The sequence below is a fragment of the Bubalus bubalis genome, chromosome 14, assembly GCF_019923935.1.
Source record: "Bubalus bubalis isolate 160015118507 breed Murrah chromosome 14, NDDB_SH_1, whole genome shotgun sequence".
Taxonomy (NCBI): Eukaryota; Metazoa; Chordata; class Mammalia; order Artiodactyla; family Bovidae; genus Bubalus; species Bubalus bubalis.
This window is the reverse complement of record NC_059170.1, coordinates 43,384,410-43,409,813: the sequence shown is the minus strand read 5'-3', so window position 1 is coordinate 43,409,813 and position 25,404 is coordinate 43,384,410. Positions and strand designations below refer to the sequence as shown.

General features: G+C 41.1%; 1 protein-coding gene across 6 annotated transcripts in view; it reads left to right on the top strand.

The window, feature by feature from the left end:
- KIZ (kizuna centrosomal protein) overlaps positions 1-25,404 on the top strand; it is a 91,868-nt gene that overhangs the window by 12,181 nt on the left and 54,283 nt on the right. For all 6 annotated transcript variants that reach the window (XM_006062817.4, XM_044927981.2, XM_044927980.2 and 3 more), the window contains 3 exons: positions 2,667-2,759; positions 11,012-11,657; positions 12,040-12,355. In XM_006062817.4, the coding sequence (XP_006062879.2) occupies positions 2,667-2,759; positions 11,012-11,657; positions 12,040-12,355 (1,055 nt within the window). The remainder of the gene's footprint in view (positions 1-2,666; positions 2,760-11,011; positions 11,658-12,039; positions 12,356-25,404) is intronic.

Below are 25,404 nucleotides of genomic sequence, written 5' to 3'. Positions count from 1 at the left end.
CAGGAGGTATATGAGCTATGATGTCGGGTGGTCCTGCTTGAGCGAGGCTGAGTTTGATGTCTTGGTTAATACCGCAGTCTCTAGGTCTCTCTATTGTAAGGTACCTTTCTCTGCTTTGAAAATTAGTAAATAATCTGCGGAGTGGTGGCTTGGCATCTTGGGAATACCTTGTTTCTCAGCAGCCTTTTGCCTAGTGGTTTTAGGATCCATTAATGATGCCTGAATCAGTTATAGTGGAAGTTGTGAAATGTTTCTGATTTGATCTTATCTTCTATCAATACCTTTGTTAGCTGGCATTTCATGAAGAAGACCTTCCTTTCCTCCTCCTCCTCCCTCCACAATTCACTGTGGGCTTATGAATTTTTATTTCATCATTACATTATCAGTTACTGTAATTATTCTTTTGCTCTTCACATTTTCCTGTCCTTTTGATAGGATGTTCCAGGTTTACCTTCTGTTTCCCTGCCTCAGACCTGGAATTAGGCTCTTATGTGAGGAGCTGTGAGTATAGCTCACAGTGCAGCTCTGTACCCCTTTGAGTGCAGAGGGGTACTTAGAAATCAAGGTTTGGAGGTTGGCTGTGCTCAACTAATAGTCTTAACTACAGCCCTTCAGGTTTTCCCCTCTCAGTATTCAGGTTGAGTGCTTAAGGCTCCGTTCATGAATGTAAACCAGAGAATCAGCGGTGCTCTGAAGACATGCCCCACCCCTCCTGCCCCCTTCATCCTCTCCCCCAACCCCCACTCCCCACCGTGGCAGCTTGTCATTAGCATTTTTCCTCAGGTGTCCTCTGGTCTTGTCTGTTTGGCTTTTCTCTGAAGCTGATCCTGAGACAGGGTCTGGCTGTAAGTGGCTTGCATGGGAAGTGCAAGGATGCTGCAGGTGAGTAGCTGAGACAAGGAAGAACAGGTGACCGAAACGGGGTGTTGAGTCAGCTCCAGTCGGCACATGGAGATTAATCCCACAGGGACGCTCCACCGAGTGGTTCAGAGCATTTGGGAGATGCAGCTCCTGGATGCCAAGCATCACTGGTTGAGGGCTGATGGAGGAGGGGTACAGAGGGTGAGGTTTCATTACCCATGTGCTCCTGTGGGCAGAGCAGCCTCCCCAGGGGCTGAGGAGCCTTCAGCACAGAGACAGGGGCGCTGGAACCTAGGAGCACCCGGAAAGCTTCCAGGGTCATATGAGGAGCATTGCCAGCCTCCACTTTAGCCTCCTTCATTCAAGTGCCAGGCACAGGGCTGGCATGACAGGGCTCAGGGAAGGTCCCCAGGGTGGGGGAGCGAGTCCCCATCTAGTCCTGTGTCTCCTCCCCTTGAAATCCTTGAGCATAAGGAAACATTTGTAAGCCATAGGAAGAAAGAGTTTTTGCTTAAGACTTATTATTTAATAAACCTCTTTATTTTTGGTGTTTATTTTGTAAACCGCCCTTCATCTCTTTTTAAAGATATTTTCTCTTGGCATTTGTAGAGGATGGCTGCTTAAAGCTCTTGGGCTTAAAAATTAAATATCTGTTGAGTTCAAAAGAGTAGATATAGAACAGAAAGAAGTAAACTGGATTTTCTTAATTGCCTTATTTCTTTATCTTTTCTTGGCTTATTTTGTCATTTTTACTGGCGTTATGAAACTTTGATTTAGGTATCTCTTTATATCATTACTGCCATCTGTTGTGTTAATAGCACTGTGATAGAGAAAAAAGAAGTCCCTGCTTAACTTTACTAAAAATGGGGCATCATATAATACGTTTTAAGATATTTTGAGGGAGACAAGTCAATTTTGGTTATTATTGTCTGTTCACTTTTTGAGTGTCAAAAAAAACTTGGGCCCATTTTGTATTTAGACTGAGAACTGAGAAAACAGTTTTCTAATTTTATTATCTTATAGGTGTGTTTCTAATTGCAGAGCATCACTGCCTCATTTGGAAAATGTTCTGTGATGGAAAATTATCTGTGATGACCATAGTCAAGGGCTTTTTAAGGCTTTAATTACTAACATATGAATCAAAGTTTCATTATGCTTTGAACAAAGCTTTTTATGCCTTGCTTTTAAGGAAAAGTCACTTCATAATGGAGTCCTTTTCATCACTTGGAGCGTGATAGTGACACTGACATCTTGAAGTTATTAGGGCCAGAATAAACTGACGCTGCGGTGCTGATCACAGACGTCCGCAGTGCATGTGTCCCTGAGAAATGGCGTGTGTTTCCAGCTGGTGGTCTAGCAAATAATACATTCAGTGGCTGTGATGAATAGGACCGGGATACTATGTAGATATCATTCAGATAAGAAATCAGTAGGATTGCTTTCTTTTCCCTTTTTAAGGACAGAACTTTTCAGAGAACATCATCTAATGTGTTACTTTCAAGATAAAATAACTGGATTTTCATGTAGCTTAATATCATCAAGGTTTTATTTCCTGAATTGATGAAAGGCTAAGTAAAACTTCCATCAATGCTATTTTATTTAAAATATATAACGTTTTACAGAATTCAGCTCTTGATATGTGTTGTTTCTGAAATTGTGCGGTTTCTAAGATAAGCTAAATTTCTCAGCTGTATCAGCTTCTTCTGTCTCTTCACTGTTCCTTTTATGTTGTAAAGACTGAAAAATATGGACAGGTGTTGGTTGTAATAATATCCTCCACAAAATCAAACTTTGTTTATTTTTAGATTGAATTTGAGACTCAAATTAAGAAGATGCAGCTACTCTCAAAAGATAGCCTGGGGAAAAAAGGTGAACTGAAAGATGAAGACAAAGAAAAGGTAGTAAGTTAAAATGATAAACTTTCTGTTAACAGGATTTTTGGAGTGTTCATCTTTTAAGATATTGTTTTAAATAAGATCATCTTGTTACAAAGATCTTTTTGATTACACTCTAAGTGATTATTTAAAGATATTTGCTTATAGAGTATTGCTTTAGTGTATAATTCAATTAAACTTGCTGAAAGGCAGTCACTGTGGCTGCAAAAGAGATAGATCCCAAAGAAAACCTCAGTGTTGTTAGCAGATGAAATTGTGTTTTTATAATGCTTTGTAGCTGCTTTTTTTTTCATTCCAGAAATGTTTTAAATGAGCGGTAAACAAAATGGGCATTTTGCTGCTTTTCTTTGTATACATAATTTTGTACATTTTAACCTTTTCATAGATAAAGTGGAAAGAAAGGATTGCATATCTCAGCAGCAGACAAAAAAGAACGGCAAGGAATACTTAAATAAATTCTGCTATGTATCTGCCGTAATGCAGGCTTCTAATCCTCCTCCCTATCTCCATATAAATGATTCTGTTCAAGACCATAGATGTTTTCTTCACTAAAAGCAGTAAAGCTCTTTTAGATGAAATGTCTAAAAACATCTTGTAATAACTTGGAGCATGCTGGCAAGAGTAGTCACTTGTGACTATGTGTGAAACCCCCTCAGCAAGTCGATATTGTAATAAGCAAAACCGGGAGCATCACTCCATTATTCAGAGAAGCCAACAGCGTGCTTGCTCCTTAGGCTGCAGCATTCATTAAGAAAAGCTTCCTGGGCTGAAAGCTGGAAACAGATGATAACGGGATATGATTTTCATATTTAATGCTTTCCTTGGAAGAGTATGTGTGCTACAGATTGATAGAAGAATCAACTGCTACTTTACTAAAAGACTTTCAGGTTTGCCCTATAGCTACCGATGGAATCATTCAGCCAAGAAATTAACTTTTTCTCCTTTTACCTGCTTTATATATCTGCTAAGCAGGCTGCCTGGCTGCCAGTAAATGTTATTATGCAGTTAACTGTTTGGTATTTAAGACTCTTATCAGAAAAGAAACAGAGGCCACACTATTTTGTTTTTATAGTAGGAGCAAGGTTTTAGTTTTTCTTTTTTTTCTGTGCATTAGCAGGCATTAATCTGAGTTTATAGAAAGTTTTAGTTTTCTTTCCTAAAGATTAAAAAGTTAAAAAACCTAGAATTTAGAGCATTCTTTAAACTGTAGGATACAAAACACCAAGCCCCAGCAACCTTGACCTATATGAAAAGGCCTTTAATGATAAATGACTTCTCTGCCATTAAATGTACACCAAATGTGGTGTGATGTGATAGACTTCTGAGCCATTCAGGCAATCTTTCTGTTTGACATTTGGTCGTGAAATAATTGACATGTTTTTAAATCTATAATCCAGTTTGTTCTTTCTGTGCTGTTCCTGATAGTCACGTTGTTAGTATGGCAGTGTCAATGGTACTTAAGTAAAACGGGAGATTTTTTTTTCTATTGGTACTACTGATTCCTTACCTTATGTGTAGTTATACAGTTTCCTTTTCAGTCATATTTAACATTAGGGCAAGAGACATATAGCGGCCAACCCCCTAACATGTTACACAGAATAATTAGAAGTGTTTCCTTTTTACTGAAAAGTGTTACCTCCTTAAAAGCTTTGTCTGTTTGCGTATGTAAGAATCAATTAGGTAACACTTTGAGACATTTATAAGTTTCCTTTTTTCAATTTCCCATTGATGTTCCATCAATTAAAAGGTAAAGACATTACAGCAAAATCCCAAAGTAGTTCACTCAGTTCAGTTCAGTCGCTCAGTCATGTCTGACTCTTTGCAGCCCCATGGACTGCAGCATGCCAGGCTTTCCTGTCCATCACCAACTCCTGGAGCCTACTCAAACTCATGTCCATTGAGTCGGTGATGCCATCCAAACATCTCATCCTCTGTCATCCCCTTCTCCTTCTGCCGTCAGTCTTTCCCACCATCAGGGTCTTTTCCAATGAGTCAGTTCTTCGTATCAGGTAGCCAAAGTATTAAATTTCAGCTTCAGCTTCAGTTCTTCATATGAACATTCAGGGATGATTTCCTTTAGGATGGACTGGTTGGATCTCCTTGCAGTCCAGGGGACTCTCAAGAGTCTTCTCCAACACCACAGTTCAAAAGCATCAGTTCTTCAGTGTTCTGCTTTCTTCATAGTCCCACTCTCACATCCATACATGACTACTGGGAAAACCATATCTTTGACTAGACAGACCTTTGTTGGCAAAGTAATATCTCTGCCTTTTAATATGCTGTCTAGGTTGGTCATAACTTTTCTTCCAAGGAGCAAGCATCTTTTAATTTCATGGCTGCAGTCACCATCTGCAGTGATTTTGGAGTCCAAAAAAATAGTCTGTCATTGTTTCCAAAGTAGTTAATCCTTACTAAATACAAAACTAGAACAATTCCTTATCATTTGGGGGTGTGTTTTATCTTTCATTGGAAACCTGTGCACCTCTTCTTTCAGCATCATATGAGTTAGACTCTGTGCCTGGAGCACTGGTCTCCAGGGACTGGCCTGAGCCCCGTGGTTGAATTCAGTGGATCATTGTTGAGCGAGTGCTCTGTTTGAGAAGCCACAGCGGGTCCCTCTAGGAATGCCACGATGCTTGCCCTCCAGGTGTTCTCCACAAAGTGCTATTCTTTCCCAGGCCCAGGATAATGTGTGCTGAGGGCCAGCTCCATGGAGAAAGAGAGTTCACTTCCTCTGCAGTGCGTCCTCTGCGGCCGGGGGAGGAGGTGCCATGTGAGCTGACGTGAAGGGTGGGGCAGGTGCCAGTCCCCGGGGATGTGATAGACATTCTCCAGTTTGGAAATATTGTGAATGAGGGAGTGGAAGCTGGAAGCCTGGTGGGCAGCCGTCAGCCTGGCTAAGGGCCAATGTTCTTACAGGAAGTGGGAGAAGATGAGCTTGGAAAGGACCATCGTGGAACTCTGTCCCACGCTCAGTGATTGACATCCCCCGCCCTGAATCATTGTGCATGCACGTGCACAGTGGGGCAGGTGGAGGAAGCACTGGGGCGCAGAGCAGTTCCATCAGAGGTGGGGGAAGGCAGGCCTGGCAGTGTGGTGTGGGGTGCCCTGGGGGAAGGAGCTCATGGAGCGAGGAAACCAGGCTTTGTTCAGATGCAAGGAATGAACCAGAGACCCTGAGTTGGGGTGGCCATTGAGATGGAAAACACCAATGAAGGGGAGAGGAGCTTTCAAATTCATGATAATTCTGAGTTACAGAAGGATATCTTTAAAAAGTGATTGTGCACCTTTCAACCAAAAGCAGTAACTTGGATGCTCTACTAAGGAGAATGATCAGATAGTAGTCTATTTTTTCAGGGTAGAACTTTGGCTCAGTTTTATAATAGGGCACCTAGTGTGTCCGTGCATCCGGTGGCGGCTCTTCAGAGTCATGTGTTCTCTTCAGTAATCATTGGTCTGTTCATCCCCCACGCTTGTTTCTAGTATTAATCCACTTAGTAAACTCTCATTGTTGTTAATTAGCAGGAAAGACAAAGTTCAGGTCCCAGTTTGAATCCTCACAAATTTTACTATCATATAGTCATCCTGCTCTATTATACATTGTCATTTTTTACTTTGGGGTAGACTCTAATACCATTGGTCTCTAGGCATGTTCTTCTCCTTGTCCAGTTTTATTATGTATCAACAGTGACTAGGACATGCACCTAAAAACACATCAAAACATATGTTCCCAAAACATATGTACCATATGGAGATGGCATTTGTGAATGAGAGCATAAACTTTGAGGTGGGGTTTCTGAAGTTTCTAAACTGTTACACTATAAAATATATGCCCCTAAAAGCAGAAGTGAACTGGGTACTTCACAGAAAAATTATACCCTACCAGGGCTGAAGAATGTAAAGGACGAGAGAATTTCATCACAGGGCTGGTTGAGGAGTTCCACTTCCACTGTTGGAAACTTCCCTGCCAGGGTCACATGGAAAATGGCTGTGCAGGTTGTTATTTCTGCTTCTAATCCTAATAGTAAGAACAGGGAACAGTCACTGCACATCTATTTTGCCAAGGCCTTCAGTAAGTACTTTATATTCATCAACTCATTTAATCCTGTCGACAGTTCTGGAAGTAGATACTGTTGTTACCCTCATTATAGAGGAAGGCTCAGAGAAGTTGGCTGACTTGCCAAAGACTGCACTGCTTGCAGGAGCCCAAGTTCAAACTCAGACTGTGTCCATCTTATTAGCTGTCTTGCTGCCCCTGCCTTCTAAGGTAGTCTGGGTGAAAGCTCTTCAAAAGTTAGGAGAAATCCCTGGGCGAATAAAAGCAGCCTTGTCTCGTGGTGCAAAATAGTTCAGGTATCCATTTAGATGCATTTTCAGCTAAGCATAGGAGAGACTGAAATGGTCTCCCTTGCTGCTGGACTAGTCCAGTTGGATCAGGTGAGATGGGATTCTGTACTGGTTGAAGTGGAGTGAGAAATTAGACATACACTTCAGATTTCATTATGAAGAATTCTTGTGTTATTGTGTAACCCAGTTTGAGTTTAACTCAGTTTTGAGTGTTGTGGCATAACGGATGGGCAATGGAATCCTTGTATCTGGGTTTGAATCCTGTGACCAAGAGCAAATTGTCTGCCTTTGCTAAGTCTTCCTGGAGTGGGTATAACAAAAATGGTTGTTTCAACGGTTTAAAAAGTAACCAATAGAAGTTGGCTTGACACCTGGTAAGTGCTTGGCACATGTCCGCTGATCCTTCTGTCTCTGTAGTCAGCCATCTTCCTGTTCCCCTGGGGTGGCCGTGCTGAGGAGTCCTGACGTCACACCACTTACTGTGGTAGTGAGGCCAGAGGTACCTACCAATTAGGAAACGGAAAGGAAAGCCACCTGGTGGTAACAACGCATATTAGATGATTTTAGCATGATGTCAGTACCAAAAAACTTACAAGATGTACCTTTGAAGCCTGAATTTAATGGACCCATTTTGAAATTTTGGTAGTTCCAACTTCTATTGGATTTATTGGCCAGAAATGTCTCCTTTTGGCTACAGTTGTGAAAATTTGGTTGAGTCTCTTATCTACCCCACTGGCAAAATGAAAAGTTAAAAATCACATTGTCATGGAGTCTCAGTCTGCCTGGACTGCCATAATAAAACAGCCCAGACTGGGTAGCTAGAAAAACAAATCTATTTTGTCACGGGCTGGACATCTGAAATCTAGGTGCCAGCTGGGGTGGTTTCTGGTGCGAGCTCTGAGTTGCAGACTATCCTCTCTCTCTGTTCTTGTGTGTCCTTTTCTCTGTGCATGTGTGTGGAGAGAGAGAGATCTCTGGTCTGTTCCTAAGCACAGCAGTCTACTTGATTGATAGACCTCATTTAACCTTTATTACCTCCTTCTAAATTCTATCTCCACATACAGTCACATTGGAGGTTAGGACTTGAACATAAGAATTTAGGGAAGGACACAATGCAGTCTGACATATAATAAAGTGAAAGAATTCCTTCAGGATTGTTATATGTAAATTTTTATTAAGGGATTTGTGGAAGTCTCACTGTGACTTAAGGACTTGTTTACATAGAAACTAAGAGCAGTAATAGTACTGTGTGAAAAGATGGAAATTAGGTCTGACAGCTCCATTTTTCTATTCTGCATTCATCATGATACTAATTTCCTTATCTGTGGGGAAAAATAATAAGAAAAATAAAGATTACTGCCACATTCTGCAAAACATGCAGAATAACATAAATATATTTTTCAAAGTGCAATAACGGTCAAGGTCCACCTGCTTTAAAAACTGTAGTTGGTGATTATTAGCTGAGACATTGTTACAGTAGTTCTAAATTTGCTGCTGTCTCCAGCAGTGTGGCCTTTCCCCCTTCCCTCAGTAAAGACGAACCCCTGGTTTTAAAAGTTACCTTCTGTTCACTAATAAGTCTTTTCAGTTATATTCATTTGCTTTGCTATAACTTTCTCCATATGCTTTCAGTTTATTTAAACTAAAAAAAAAAAATTTCACCCATTTCTTCTATTCCCCACTCTTCCATCTCTGGCAACCATCAGTCTGTTCTCTGTATCTGTGAACTTGGTTTGTATTTGTATTTGTTTTTGTTTTTTTTAATCCAAATGTAAGAGAGATTGGGCTTCCCAGGTGGCTCAGTGGTTAAAAAAAAAAAAAAAAAATCATCCTGTCACGCAGGAGATGCAGGCTTGATCCCTGGGTCGGGAGGATCCCCTGGAGGAAGGCATGGCAACCCACTCCAGTATTCTTGTCTGGAGAATCCCATGGACAGAGGAGCCTGTCGGGCTACAGCCCATAGGGTTGCAAAGAGCATGCACGCATGTAAGAGAGATTATACAGTATTTGTATGACTTATCTTGCTTAGCATAATGCCTCAAAGTTTATTCACATTGTTACAAATAGCAGGATTTCCTTCTTTTTTACAGCTCAATAATATGCCATTGTATATTTGTACCACTTTTTTACCCATTCAGCCTTTATTGGACTCTTAGATTGCTTCTGTATCTTGGCTATTGTGAATAATGTTGCAGTGTACATGGGGGTGCAGATATCTTTTCAAGATAGTGCCTTTGTTTTATTGGAATTGCTAGATCAACTTTTGAGGTATCTCCATACTGTTTTCCTAGTAGCTGCACCAGTTACATTCCCACCAACAGTACACAGGGGTTTCCTTTTCTCCACATCCTCACCAATACTTGCTATTTCTTGTTTTTAGTAATAGCCATTTTAACATGTGTGAGGTGATATCTAACGTGGTTTTCATTTCCTTTTCCCTGATTATTAGTGAAGTTGAACATGTTTTCCTATGCTTTTTGGCCCTTTGTATGTCTTCTTTGGAAAAATGTCTATTCAGACTTTTCTGCCCATTTTTTTTGCTCTTGAGTTGTATGAGTTCTTTATACATTTTGGATATTGGCCCTTTATCAATATATCAAGACTTCCTGTTGGTTCAGCTGGTAAAGAATCCAGCTGCAGTGCAGGAGACCTGGGTTCTATCCCTGGGTTAGGAAAATCCTCTAGAGAAGGCAACGGCTACCCACTCCAGTATTCTGGCCTGGAGAATTCCATGGACTGTATAGTCCAAGGGGTCACAAAGCATCAGACACGACTGAGTGACTTTCACTTTCATCAATATATCATTTGCAAATAGTCCCTCCCATTTGATAGTTTTCCTTTTTGGTGATGGTTTTCCTTGCTGTTCAGAAGCTTTTTAGTTTGAAGTAGTCTCTCTTGTTTGTTTCTGCTTTTGTTACGTTTGCTTTTGGTGTCAGATTCAAAAATCATTGCCATAGACTTACATTAAAGAGCTTACCATCTGTGTTTTCTTCTAAGAGTTTTATGGTTTTGTAAAACATTCAAGTCTTTAATTCATTTTGAGTTAATTTTTGTGTATGGTATTAGCTAATGATCTAGGTTCATTTTTTTTCATGTGGCTGTCTAGTTTTCTCAACACCATTTGTTGACGAGACTGTCCTCTTTCCATTGTATATTCTTGGCTCCTTTGTTGTAAATGACCACATGTATGGGTTTATTTCTGTGGTCTCTGTTCTGTTCCATTGATCTATGTGTCTGTTTTTTTTTTTTTTATGGCAGTACCATACTGTTTTAATTACTGTAGCTTTGTAATATATTTCAAAATAAAACCGCATGATGCTGCTAGCTTTGCTCTTCTTTCTCAAGATTGCTTTGGCTATTTGGGTCATTTGTGTTTTCACAGAAATTTTAAGATTGCTCTGATTCTGTGAAAAATTCCGCTGGAGTTTTGATAAGGATCACTTGTAGATTGCTTTGGCGATTATGGCCCTTTTAACAATATTAATTCTTCCAATCCATGAGCACAGACTATCTTTCCACTAATTTGTGTCTTTTTCAGTGTTTTTCATTAATGTTTTATAGTTTTCAACATGAAATCTTTCACTTCCTTGGTTATATTTATTCCTAGGTATTTTTATGTAGTTATGAATGAGACAGTTAATTTCCTTTTCTGATGTTTCATTATTAATGTATAGAAACCTTCTTTACAGTCCAACTCCCACATCCATATATAACTACTGGGAGAACCATAGCTTTTTGACTGTAGTGACTGAACTACAACAAAACACAATGAGTTTTATAAAACATGGTAGGTGTTGATTTCATTGGTCATGCTTCCTTACCTCATTTTGTTCCTGAAAACAACCTAAATAACCTCACTGTTCACAGACAGCATGTTTAACTCTTATTCATGTCGTTTGGGGCTGCAGGTTGTAATGCCGGCAGAAATTAACTCAGGGACAGCCATGTCAAGAGGATTGTATCAACCAGCAACCATCTTTATGGGCCGCCAAATGTCAGCTGTCTCAGGCATTGGAGATTTCACTATAGAGCGGAAATCTCCCCAACCCACAAAGAACTTTTCAATTCCTGACCCACATTCACACCGGCAGACAGCCCAGAGCAGTGATGTGACAGGCAGCCGTGTAGTACAAACTCCTGGTGACACACAGTGCTTAAATAAGTCTGACAAAATAGATGGAAAGACATCTCTTCAGATTGGTGAGAAAACGCCAGTCACAGCCAGCGCATTGTCTGAGGAGGAACAAACTCATTGCTTCGAGATAGGAAGTAACGCATGTCAGAGCAAGAGTAATTTATCTGAAGGCAAAAAGTCAGCCGAACTCCATTCCCCGTTATGGGAGAGATTAAGTCCAGAGAACAGAACCACTGATTTAAAGTGTGACAGTTCCAGGAGATCAGAGGGATCAGAGGGAGAAATACTGACACGGGAGCATACTGAAGTCGAGGAAGAAAGAGCCAGACCGCCAGTCTCTCCGCTGTCAGGCTCAGAATCCTGTGCATCTGAAAACGAGTGTCCTCAAGAGAAGCCCCCTGCCAGGAAAGCTTCCTCAGGTGGGGTGAGAGGCTAAGATGGTTTGCTGATTTTTGTCAGTATTTAGTTTTTCTGGGTGGTGATGTGTGTTAAAAATACAAAATACCATCTTGTCGTATCTGTCCCAAAACAAAGTAGTGACTGTGCCAATGAATTCCATTCTAATGCATTCTTAACTAGGTCCACAGAAGTACCTTTGCAAACAAATTCTCTGATTTTTAAACCCACTGTGATATTTTAAAAATATTTTTAATGGGCTTTAAAAAAACACCACAGTTACTTGTGGATTGTTTCTGCATGTTTCTAGCTGATGAGTAGTTCTGCTCTGAGAGGTAGAGCATCTTACCTCTCCCAGCTCCCTGAAGTCAGTGATCGGCCATCTGTTCATATTCCCTGTTACAGATCACCTTCCTTGTGAGGACTCACAATCACAGGAGCCCTTCAGAAAAAAGCAGGAAGAGCAGGAGGAGGAGAGTTTGAGCAGCAGCAGTGACCTCACAGTTTCTGTAAGTGAAGACGATCTGATTTTAAAGAGTCCAGAACTACAGACAAATCTGGGAGACACAATGGAGCAAGAAGATGGAACAGAGACCTTAAATGTAATCCACTCTGAGCAAGAAAGAGATGCCCCATCCACCAGAAAACCTAACTGTATTTTGCAAGCCCCAAGCACTCCTGATTCACCAAATGAGTCCTTCACTAACTTGCCAGCAAAGGAGTAAGTCATTCATTTTTTTTCACTGTTCAGTTTTAATTATAGATATTTTTAGAGACCATTCCACTGGGAGTATATTATTGAACACTCAGCTGTAAGTGTGTAAGTCCCTTAATTCTCATAAATAGTCTTTTGAATAAGGACTAGTTTCTTTTTTTTTTTTTTTTTAATGAAATAGCTTTAAAACCCTGAGTATCATTGAAATCATGGTGACTGGCAGTTTATAATGATATCTAAAGAATCCCTGGCTAATTCATAAGTAATTCCCTCCACTTCTTACCCACCATTCTTTTAGAAAACCAGTCATTTTGGACTTGTAGTAACACAGGTGACAAACACTTAAACTTTTGGGAATTTAATTTTTGAGACTGAGAACTTTGTATCTAATTAATTAATTTGCTTAATCCTTCTATCCCTTTCCCTTGTGTCATTTTTGTGATACAATTAAATATGCATTAATAAGTTTTAATAAGTGTATATGTAAGGCAGCTTTCCTTTTCTCAGTGTAAATGTGAGGACATTGGAGACTTTAAGGTTCAAGAGGAGTGTCAATGTTATATATTTTGAGCACTTATAAAATCCAAGTCATAAAAATTCAAGTCAAAAAAATTCATTTTTTTTTTCCACGAGCTCCCCTGGTGGCCTCAGACAATAAAGAAATCCACCTGTAATGCAAGAAACCCAGGTTTGCTGTTGATTGGAGGTAGTGGAGTTGTAGGAAACATGGAAACATGTTGAGAATCAGTTCTGCAATAAGGGTAGCACTAATAGCATCAGATATCTTAGGGGTGCAAGGAACCTAAGTAAACAGCGCAGAGTAGAGCTCACCATCTGAGATGGGGCACTAGGGCTTCCCCGGCAGTGCAGTGGCTAGGACTCCATGCTCCCAAGGCAGGGGGCTTGAGTTCCCAGGGCTTGAGCTCAGTTGCTGGTCAGGGAACCAAGATCCCCATGCCACACAGAGCGGCCTAAAAAATAAAATGAGGACACCAAGGCCAGGGGTGTAAGATTGACACCTAGGCGGGGGGCCAGCCCTCCATACAGCCTCCCTGCCCCCATCCCACCTTGGAACATGTGACACTGTGATGCCATCACTCGCTCTCCAGCATTCCCGGCAACAGTGAAAAGCCAAGTGGATTTCTTGCACATGAGGGTGTATGTTTTCTTTAAACTACCATTGTAGCTTTTAATATACTGCCTCTTACCACTCATTACCAATTTAAAATGAAAAGTTTATAGTCTAATGGACTTCAAACTGATGTGTAAGAAATATTTATTAAGAGCACTTAAGTATAAAGTACTCGTGCTGTAGATGGAAGAACCATTGTGGTGCCCATCCTTGGAAGATTGGCTTTATAGCAGAGGCAAGCCCAATGGGTTTTTTCTAGTAATGGTACTTGCCTCTCATTGAGGAGGTATGGGTTATTATGTACTACATCATTAGAAACTTTATTACTAAGAAGAGAATGTTTCTATTTCAGGTGGTATTTGCCTTCTTTTTATAGCAGTTCTTGCACAAGTTGGTATTTTGGTAGGAGGAGTAGTAGACTTACTCAGGACTCGGTCCTTTTTTGAAATGAATAGGTTGAGTATGACTGTAGAATTAAGGATGTTCTATCTCCTATTCTATATGAATGACTGTTTCTTGTGACCCTAAAACCAATCTTCTTGAAATTTGGGGGTATATTTTACCAAAAATTGTTGGAAACTAAGCAGTTGAGTTGGAGAAGGCAACGGCAACCCACTCCAGTACTCTTGCCTGGAAAATCCCATGGACAGAGGAGCCTGGTAGGCTGCAGTCCATGGGGTCGCTAAGAGTCGGACACGACTGAGCAACTTCCCTTTCACTTTTCACTTTCATGCATTGGAGAAGGAAATGGCAACCCACTCTAGTGTTCTTGCCTGGAGAATCCTGGGGACGGGGGAGCCTGGTGGGCTGCCGTCTATGGTGTCGCACAGAGTCAGACACGACTGAAGTGACATAGCAGCAGCAGCAGCAAGCATTTGAGGAATTTTTGAAGGTTTATCTTAATAGAATGCCCCCAAAATGAAAGATCAGTTGGTGATGCTGGTTTTCTGTGTCCATGTTACTAAATCTGAATCTCTTGATCTTCTGTGGTGAAAGTCCTCCCCAAGCATAGATTGACAGTGGTTTTATTTTTTTCCTTACAGTGTTTTTAAGTAGTTCTTGTTAACTCGCAGACTTTCCACATCCCTCAAGACCCTGCATTCTCTTCCTTTCTCTCCAGCCTTCGCTCTTCTCCTTGGCTGAGGGTTATTTATTAATCTGAGCCTGTGGGCTTCATATTTACAGAATACCACCCTAATGTCAGAGCTTCTCAGTTTACTTTAGTATCTTTTGGGGGCCTGAGAAAAGTTACTAGAATGAATTTTAGTTAACAAAGGTGAAGAGGTGGGACAAAGGAAGACAGCAGGAATTGAACAGGAAACTGGACCCTCCGATTTGCTGAGATTGATGATGATGACTTCAGGCGTGCCTCGGAGATACTGTAGAGACACAATAAAATGAGTCTTGCAAGAAAGCAAGTCACACAAATTTTTTGATTTCCCTGTGGGTCCACGCTGCAGCATGTCTCAGAACTTTCTTTTATTCTTATGGCTGAATTGTATTCCAGTGTATGGATAAACCACATTCTGTTTATCTACTCACCTGTTGATGGACACTGGGTTTGCTTCCACCTTTAGGAGCTTCTCTGCCTTCTCTTACGGACACCTCCAGACTTCGAGCCCCATGCTGTGATTCCTGCACCTGAGCTGTAATTACAAGCTGTAATTAACCTTTCTCACAAGCACACTTACTAGAATGAAGCTGGGTAAAAGAAATGTTAAAAAGGAGGACCTTGAATCTTGTATTTTCTTAAGGAGTGAGCAGTTCGCTACAAAGTTTGGCCCAAAGCTCTAGGACTTTGAACACTAGATATTCGTTATTTGTCATGTGACAGGTGGTTGCCCTGTGTCATTTGGGGCTACAGGGATAACTTGGCCACTTGTCCCTCATTTTGGGGGATTAGTTCAGCCTCAGTCACCCTGGGAGAGGTAGCGGGGTTCCCAAGACAGCAGGAGAGAAGTCCAGTGCACAGATGCTCTTTAAGTATCTGCATCCTGTTTGCTAACATCCCATTGTCTAAAGACGCCCACAGGGTCCAGCGCAGAGTCAAGAGGTAGATAAAGACAGCCCATCTCTTGTTGAGATGAGTGGCAGAGTTGCATTGCAAAGGGTGTGTACCCTGCAATGAGAAGTTTATGGTCAGTTTTTGTAACCCACCACGGTACTTTAAGACAAATTCAAATAGAGATAAGATCAGTGTGAGTCCAAAGGGTCGGGAGAGGTTTTATACAGGTGTTGATACAGTATCTTGAAGGATGTCCAGGCTTTGAGTACAGAGGAGGAGGGTAAGGGGTGGAATGGGTCTGAAGAAAGAGCGCAGATACAGAGAACACAAGGGGTGGGGCTGGGGGGCAGGCAGAGGGCCTGGCTGAAGGCTTGTCCCAGAGCAGCTGTCAGAGTGAAGGTTTGGAATGTCACCGTGGTTGAGAAAGGCCTTCAATGTGCAGTTAATGTACATATAGTTCATCTCTATGTTCTGCAGAGCAGTTGAAGGCTATTTTGAGAGAAGGGTAATATGGCGAATCACTTGATTTAGGAGAAACAGTGTCTTCAGGATGACTTACCCACGAGCTAGCCAGAATTCTGAGATGGCCCCTGATATTCCTGCCCGCTGGTGTGCCCCTGTGTGATCCCCGTACCTGCAGTGTGGACAGGACAGTGAGGGTGGTGAAGCGCCCTCCTATGATCAGGCTGGCATACGATGGAGAGGAAGAGTCTTGCAGATAAAGAGGCTAGAGGTGTATCCAGTTTTTTTTAAGGACCAGCTTTTTGTTTTGTTGATTTTCTTTCTTGTTTTCAATTTCATTGATTTCTCCTCTAAATTTTGTGATTTCTCCTGCTTGCTTTGGATTTAATTTGTTCTTTTTTTCCTCGTTCCCTAGGGTGGAAGCTTAGCTTATTTATTTTAGATCTTCCCTCTTTTCTAAAACATCTATTCAGTGTTATAAATTTCTCCATATGCACTGATTTCACTCCATCTCATAAATTTTGGTAAGTTGTATTTTCATTCAAGATATTTAAAAATTTCTTTTAAGACTTCTTTGATTCATTTGTTATCTAGAAATGTGCCATTTGATCCCCAAACGCTTTTAGATTTCCTATAATCTTTGTTATTAATTTTCTTTTGATCTGAGAGCATACTTTTTATGATTTTTGTTCTTTATAAACTTTGTTGAGGTATGTTTTATGACCCACAATGTGGTTTGTCTTGGCAAATGTTCCATGCGAGCTTGAGAAGAATGTGTATCTTACTGTTACTGGATGAAGTATCCTGTACATGTAAATTAGATCAGGTTAATGTGCTCTCCACTTCAGCTATATCCTTGCTGACTCTTTACCTGCTGGATGTATCAGTTACTGTTGGAGGTGTGTGAAAATACATAACCGTAATAGTGGGCTTATCTATTCTTCCTTGCAGTTCTACCAGTTTCTGCTTATGTATTTTGATGCTCTGTTGTTGCACGCATACACATTAAGGATTTTTAGGATGTTCCTTGGTGTGCTGTTTTGGGTGTTTGTCCTGCTTGGTGTTCTCTGAGCTTCCAGGATCTGTGGTTTGGTTTATTTGGAAAATTGTCAGCCGTTATTTCTTCAGATATTTCTTCTGCTCCGTTCTCTGTTTCTTCTAGTATTCCCATTACTTTTGTAAGTTTTTTTAAGAGACTTCCAAACTGTCTACCAGAATGGCTGTAGCATTTTGCATTGAGTGGCAGTTCCTGTCACTGCCCGTCATCACTAGCATTTGGTGTCATCAGTGTTCTGAATCTGGGGCATTCTCGTAGGTGTGCAGTGGCGTCTTATTGTTGTTTCACTTTTGTTTATTGTTTGTTTATTGGCCATGCTATGCATCATGTGGGATCTTAGTTCCTGGACTAGGAATGGTACCAGCGCCTCCTGCGATGGAAGCTCAGAGGCGTAACCACTGGACCATCAGGGAATCCCCATCATTATTGTCTTAATTTGCATTTCCCTGGTGACATATGATGTGGGACATCTTTCCATATACTTATTTGCTATACGTACATCATCTTTGGTGAGATCTCTCTTAAAGTCTTTGGCTCACTTTTAATTGAGTTGCTGTATTTTCTTACTGTTGAATTTTGAGAGTTCTCTGTATATTTTGGATAACAGTCCTTTATCAAATATGTCTTTTCCTGCAAATATTTTTTCTCGGTGTATAGGTTGTCTTCTCATTCTCTTGACATTTTCTTTTGCAGAATATAAATTTTTCATTTTAATAAAGTCCAGCTTGTCAATTACTTCTTTCATGGATCCATATCTTTGGGTATGGAAAAGGCATTTCCATACCCAAGGTCATCTAGGTTTTCTCTTATGTTATCTCTTAGGAGTTTTATAGTTTGGTGTTTTACATTTAGAACTATGAACCATTTTGAGTAAATTTTTGTGAAGGATATAATGTCTGTGTTTAAGTTATTTTTTTGTTTTTTTGCACTGGATATCCACTTGTTCCAGCATGTTGATGAAAAGTTAACTTTTGGGAGGCTCATTTTCCTTCATTTGAAGATATTTCTATGTTTTTTAATTGAGATACAATTGACACATAGCCTTCCATTAGTTTCAGGTGTACAGAGTAGTGATTTGACATTTCTATGCATTGGAAATGATCATCGCAGTAAGGCTAGTAAGATCCATCACCACACATAGTTAAAATTTTTTTCTTATTGTGAGAATTGTAAGGATTTACTCTCTCAGCAACTTTCATATATACAGTATTCTTAACTGTTGTCATCGTGCTCTACATTACACCCCCAGAACTTGTTTTGTAACTAGAAGTTTGTGCATTTTACTGCCTCCATCCATTTGGCCTCCTCCCACCCTTTGCCCGCCTCTGGCAACCACTAGACTCCCAGTCTGTTCTCTGTATCTATAAAATTCAGGGTTTTTTTTTTTTTAGATTCTATATGTAAGTAAGATCATACAACAGTTGTCTTTCCCTGACTGACTTATTTCATTTAGCATAATGGCCTCAAAGTTCATCCATGTTGTCACAAATTGCAGGATTTCCTTTTTGTTGTTGAATAATATTCCATTGTAAATATATTCCACAATTTCTTTATCCATTCATTCATCAGTGGACACTTAAGTTTCTTCTGTATTTTGACAGTTGTAAATAATGCTTCAGTGTACATGGGGATGTGTATATCTTTTTAAGTTAGTGTTTTCATTTCCTTCAGATAAATACCCAGAATTGAAATTCCTGGGTCATATGGTAGTTCTATTTTTAATTTTTTGAGGAACTCCCATACTGTTTTCCATAGCAGCTGCACCAGTTTGTATTCAAACCAACAGTGCACAGAGGATTCCCTTTCCTTTATATCCTTGCTGGCACTTATTATTTCTTATCTTTTTAATGATAGCAGTTCTTACAGGTGTAAGAAGATACCTGATTGTGGTTTTGATTTGCATTTCCCTAATGATCAGTGATGTTGAGCACCTTTTCACGTACTTGTTGGCTGTACTTATTTTCTTTGGAAGGATGCCCATTCAGATCTTCCACCCATTTTTTTAATCAGAAGCTTGGATTTTTTGCTATTAAGTTGTATGGGTTCTTTATATGTTTTGGATATTGACCCCAATCAGCCATATGATTTGCAATTATTTTCTCCCATTCACTACGTTGCCTTTTTATTTTGTTGCTGGTTTCCTTTGCTGTGTAGAATATTTTCAGTTTGAAATAGTCCTGCTTGTCTGGTTTTGCTTTCATTGCCTGTGGTTTTGGTGTCATAACCAAGAAATCTTCGCTAAGACCAGTGTCAAGCTGCTTTCCCCCTGTGTTTTCTTCTAGGAGTTCTGTAGTTTCAGGTCTTACATTTAAGTCTCTAATCCATTTTGAGTTCATATTTGGTGTAATATAAGGATCCAGTTTTGTTTTTTTTTTTTTTTGTCTATAGCTATCCAGTTTTCCAGCACCACTTGAAGAAGAGATTGACTTTTCCCCATTGTGTATTTTCCCTATCTTGACACTTTTGTCCAGATAAGAGTGGCTATATATGCATTGATTTATTCTGTTCCGTTTGTCTATATGTCTGTATTTATGCCAGCACCATGCTGTTTTGATTTCTGTAGCTTTATAGTATGTTTTAAAATGAGAACATGTGTTCTCCTGCTTTGTTCTTTTTTCTCAATATTATTTTGGTTACTCAGAGTCCTTTGTGGGTCCATATGAATTTTAGGATTGTTTGCTTTTTCTGTAAAAAAAAAAAAAATGATGCTGGGAGGTTGAGGAATTACATTGGATCTGTCGATCATATGGGGTAGCATATACATTATAACAATATTAGTCTTCTAATCCGTGAACATGAGTTGTCTTTCCATTTATTGGTGTTTAATTTCTTTCAATAGTGTTTTGTAGTTTTCAATGTACAAGTCTTTAGCTTCGTTGGTTAAGTTTATTTGTAAGTATTTTGTCCTTTTTGATGCTATTGTAAATGGGATTATTTTCTTAATTTCCCTTTTAGATTGTTCATTATATATAAATGCAACTAATTTTTGCCTGTAGACTTTATATCCTGCAGCTCTACTAAAGCATAATAGTGTAAATGCATTTTAAAGCCCCATGGGCCCCAAGAGGAACATTAGGAAATAAACATGCATAGGAAAGCAGCTCAAGGCCTGGCTCCACATTCAGTGTCAGGAAGCTCGGAAGGAACCAGAAAAGGTGTCTAGGGAGAGTCTGCAGTGAAGAGTGTGGAGAACCGAGGGCCAAGCTTGTGCTGCAGATGCCAAATAGAGTGTTTCACGTAGGGTTTAGAGAGATTAATAACCTTCCCAGGTCACACAGCTGGCTGGAGGTGCAGCTTACGTTCGGACTGACTGGCAGATGCCAGACTCATGCTCCTAGTTTCTGTGCTCGAACATATAAACCACAACCAGTATGATGATGTTCCCTTCAGTAGCATCAACTCTGTGCCAGGCACTGTTGTGAGAGCTTTATTTATAACAGTATATTTATTCCTGTTGTCATCACCATCTTACAGAGGTGGAAACGGAGACACAGTGAGGTTATGTTCAGGGTCAGCATGCTTTGAACTCAGCTGTCTGGGTCCAGAGTCTGCACTCATAACTGTCTGCTGATAACTCTCTCCACTGCCTGCATAACTGGAGTGTCATCAGGCATGATATTTCTTAAGGTTGAATGAGGACGCTCAAGAAGCAAATAGATTCTTTAATTAGAAAAAGAAAACCAGGCAGCAGCGTTTTGACCTTTGGCTCTGTCCATATTGATTTTGGTGCTTCCCAGCCTCGTATAAGCTGGTGCAGTGCTATATGCCTTTCTTCCAGCTTGAACGAAGTACCTGTAAAGTTGCTTCGTTCTTTCTCCCCATGGAGCATGCCTGAAAGCAAAAGGTAATGCTGCCTTTTATGCTAAGTCAAATGAAAGCCTCGGTTTCTCAGGGTCAGAAAAATGCAGTCATATAGGTGGAGTCTCATCCAGTGATTTTAATTTTGCCCCTCTCAAAAGTTAAGTATAAGAAGGAAGTTCTTACATCTGAGAAAAGACTTGCTGCTGGAGTCATGTTGCCTGGAGTAATGGTTTACAACTGTTACAACTTTCAAATTGGCCCAGAGTTTACTTTAAGAGGCACTGGAAGCATGTTGTTCCTTCCAGCATGATAAGACCTTCAGATGTCTGCTCTCTGTTGCTCGTTTGTCTTCATTATGCCTTGTTTTTCCTGGACATGACCTCTGCCCCTCAATTCAGGTGCTCCCCTGAGCTTTTTTCTTGCCACTCCATGTATTCTGGCATTTTTCCTCAAAGAAAGGTCCTGCGTTACACTTATGGAAAAAATAGCCCAGTGCCAGGGTGGGGTTGGGGTGGGCAGTGCGTCCCCTTCAAGTTCTACCTGGCATTTCATTCTCCAGTCTTGCGTGTGCCTCTCCTGTTAGCTCACCTGTTTTGATCTGACATAGCTGAGGCTTTTCTTATCTTTATTTTGGTTTAAATTTTTAAAAGTTCATAACCAGGTTTTCAAGAGAACAGAAATCCCGAGACCCGATTGTCAGCAAAGGAGGCAGTAATTACAGCCACTGTCACCTGGCGTGTGAACAGACGTTGAAAAAACTGTCCATTGGCCAGCCTCAACCCAGTGTCCCACCTCTGCCAGCCGTCTCATCATAGGCTGCTGGCCTCGGTCAGAAGAGGTGGGGACCTGGAGTGGAGCCAGGGTAGGGGAGACGGAGGGCCACTTGAAAGGCTACAGTGGGAGAGCTGCTTTCACCAGCAGAACAGGTCTGCTGATGAAAGTTCTCTCCACTTTTGTTTATTTATTCTGATTCTTAAATGCTCATCTGTATGTTCAGGTTTTCATATATTCTTGAGTAAATTTTGAAAATATGTAGTATACTAGAAAGAGATCCATTTTTCTAAGTTTTCAAATTTGTGGGCATAAATTTGTATTTTAGAAATTCTGCTATGTCAATAATTATGTCCCCTTTTTTCTCTGTTCTTTTTTGGAATGACTTTTATATATATAAAATACATGAGTTTCAGGAAGAAACCTAAAGAGGATTTACATTTGCTCCTGGCAGCACCTCGGGCAGAAGCAGTCCTGGGTCACATTCACCCAGGTCTGAGGAGTGAGATGGGTTGAAGCCAGGCTTTGGTCCTCTGAGGGCCAGACTATGTCTGTTTCACCCTTATCTGTAGGAAGTAGCCCCGAGTGTCCAGTTCCAAGTATGAATCATTTATTAGGGTTCCCCTTCCTTGGTGGACCTGGACTTCTGTTTTTATTCTCTTGCTCTCTAGGGTTATCCAGAGATGACCCCACTACATCAGCTACCTTTTCAGACGTTGGCACATGCCCTTCAAAGAAAAGGTACTCCAAACATTAGGGTTATCTCTCTGAATTTCCTTTTTCTCCAAATTTTGATCCTGTAGTTCTTTCCTAGAATTTCCTTTTTCTCTAAAGTTTTATCCTGTAGTTCCTTCCTACTTTGTCTCTCTAATGCTATCAAAGACATACTTTATACACACACACACACACACACATATATTTTTTTCTTAATGCAAGGATTAGCCTGCATTACCTTGATGGCACTAAATGAGGCTGAAGTCCTTCTTGTATGTACTTTTTAAAGATAAGTGTTACTCTTGAAGTATAGCATGCACGCAGAAAAGCAAACAAATCTTGAGCATGCTGCTGCTGCTGCTGCTAAGTCACTTCAGTCGTGTCCGACTCTGTGCGACCCCAGAGATGGCAGCCCACCAGGCTCCCCCATCCCTGGGATTCTCCAGGCAAGAACACTGGAGTGGGTTGCCATTTCCTTCTCCAATGCATGAAAGTGAGAAGTGAAAGTGAAGTCGCTCAGTCGTGTCCAACTCCTAGCGACCCCATGGACTGCAGCCTACCAGGCTCCTCTGCCCATGGGATTTTCCAGGCAAGAGTACTGGAGTGGGGTGCCATTGCCTTCTCCGAATCTTGAGCATACTGCTGGGTTAATTATCACAGTGACTACTGGTCCCCCACCCAGTCAAGAAACAATGTCAGCACCCAAGCTTGCCCCTTCCTTTCCCACTGTGTCCCCTGCTCCCGTCTTCCTCATAATCACTTCTGCTTGGCCGCTTCTTCCTTCGTGAAAACCTAGGAAACCGGATCTCGTTTGGTCCCTTTCCTTTGTCATGATGAAGTGCATAGTTTTGTCCCAGTCCTTTCTCATTTGGTTTGCTCTTTACCTTTTCAATCTATTCCTGGGACGGCTTTCTCCCTTGTATATCATGTTTCTCCCCTTGTGACAAGCCCGCTCAAGCCTGTTAACAATTCGTCCCTTTAGATTGTACACAATACTTTGCTGTTTTCCTGAGTGTGATTTCTAGAAAGCCTTCCAAGCTCATGATTGTCTGCTGACACGTAGAATATGTGATTTCAGGCTGTGATTGTGTTTTGTAAACATTTAGGGACAGTTACCCAGAATACAAACCTGTTGCCTTATTTCTCGGGCTAGCCCTGCCCGTCACAGGAAACAAATCAGGAATTGTTTGGTTTGAAATGTTCTCTTGATCTCACCTTGCTCAAAACGTGCTGTGGAATTGCAGGAAGAATTGCAGAGCAGTGACATTTTGCAGCTGTCATCTTGGATCTCTTTCTGGCAGGTATCACTATTGACTTATCGAGCTTGACTTCTCAGTTCTCATTTATCACCCTCATCAGATTCACATTTTTGGCACAAGCACCTGGCACAGTGGCTGGCATATGTTGGCATCTGATAACTAATTAGCTTGTGGTAATCTGATACGAGGGATTCAGAAGTCAAGAATCAGGGATGTCCATGAGGTGAGACAGAAATGGCCAGCCTTTTTCTCTTCCTTCCAGCTTTTTTGAAATATAATTGATATACACCACTGTATAAATTTAAGGTGTGCAACATAGTGATTTGACTTATACACATCACAAAATAATTACCACAGTAAGTTTAAAGAACATCCATAAGAATTAAAGAAATAGAAAAAAATTCTCCTTGTGATGAGACTGCTTCGGATTTACCCTCTTAACATAGGCTTTCATATAACATGCAGCAGTAGGCCAGCCTTTTTTTTTTTTTTAAGTTAGAAATGAACTTGGCTTCTATCTCTCCCACTTCTGATTCTTGGCCATTTGTTAGATTTAATTTCTAGCATCAAAGAATCCACATCCTGATAAAATGGGCGTTTTATTTTTCCTGGTCCTTTTCATTGAGAAGTGGTGGGTATGGTGCAGAGTAAGCATAGCTTGTGCTTTGCATCAGCACATAAGATCACAGTGAACCCCCAGAACTCAGGGTTCAGCCAGAAGATAATCATCCAAATGGATGTGATAAATTTTCCCCCCAAAATGGGATCCCTTCCAGAACCAAGAGAATTAGATTAGAAAATGTATCATAAAGGAAAACCCTCGTCTGAAACCTTGTGGGGTTCATTGAAGCCAGGATGTGTGAGCAGCTGGACCAAGGTCCACCTGCAGCCAGGAAGGGAAGGCGGAGGAGAACTGAGGAGTCGCATTTCAGCCCTGTTCTGGGGGGACAGGATTGAGCCCCAGCCTGGGCAGCTCCAAGGGTGTTGTCTGGGGTGGGACAGTGGTGTCTCACCACCCTGCACCTTCAGTTCAGTTCAGTCACTCAGTTGTGTCCGACTCTTTGCGACCCCATGGACTGCAGCACGCCAGGCCTCCCTGTCCATCACTAACTCCTGGAGGTTTCTCAGACTCATGTCCATTGAGTCGGTGATGCCATCCAGCCGTCTCATCCTCTTGTCCTGCCTTCAGTCTTTCCCAGCATCAGGGTGTTTTCCAACGAGTCAGCTCTTTGTATCAGGTGGCCAAAGTAATAGAGTTTCAGCTTTAGTGTCAGTCTTTCCAATGAATATTCAGCACTGATTTCCTTTAGGATGGACTGATTGGATCTCCCTGCAGTCCAAGGGACTCTCAAGAGTCTTCTCCAACACCACAGTTCAAAAGCATTAGTTCTTCAGTGCTCAGCTTCCTTTATAGTCCAACTCTCACATGTCACGCTGCAGCTTGGCTTACCTGGAATCTTTAATGTCTTGTTAGGGATCAGCTTGCTGCTGCTGCTAAGTCGCTTCAGTCGTGTCTGACTCTGTGCGACCCCATAGATGGCAGCCCACTAGGCTCCCCCATCCCTGGGATTCTCCAGGCAAGATCACTGGAGTGGGTTGCCATTTCCCTCTCCAATGCATGAAAGTGAAAAGTGAAAGTGAAGTCGCTTAGTCGTGTCCGACTCTTGGAGACCCCATGGACTGCAGCCCACCAAGCTCCTCCATCCATGGGATTTTCCAGGCAAGAGTACTGGAGTGGGGTGCCATTGCCTTCTCCGAGGGATCGGCTTAGGCTGTTCTGTAAACTTGACATGCTAATACGTACCACAGTGATGAACATCTCTGTCTTCTTGGAGTAGGGCAGGGGGTGCCTGC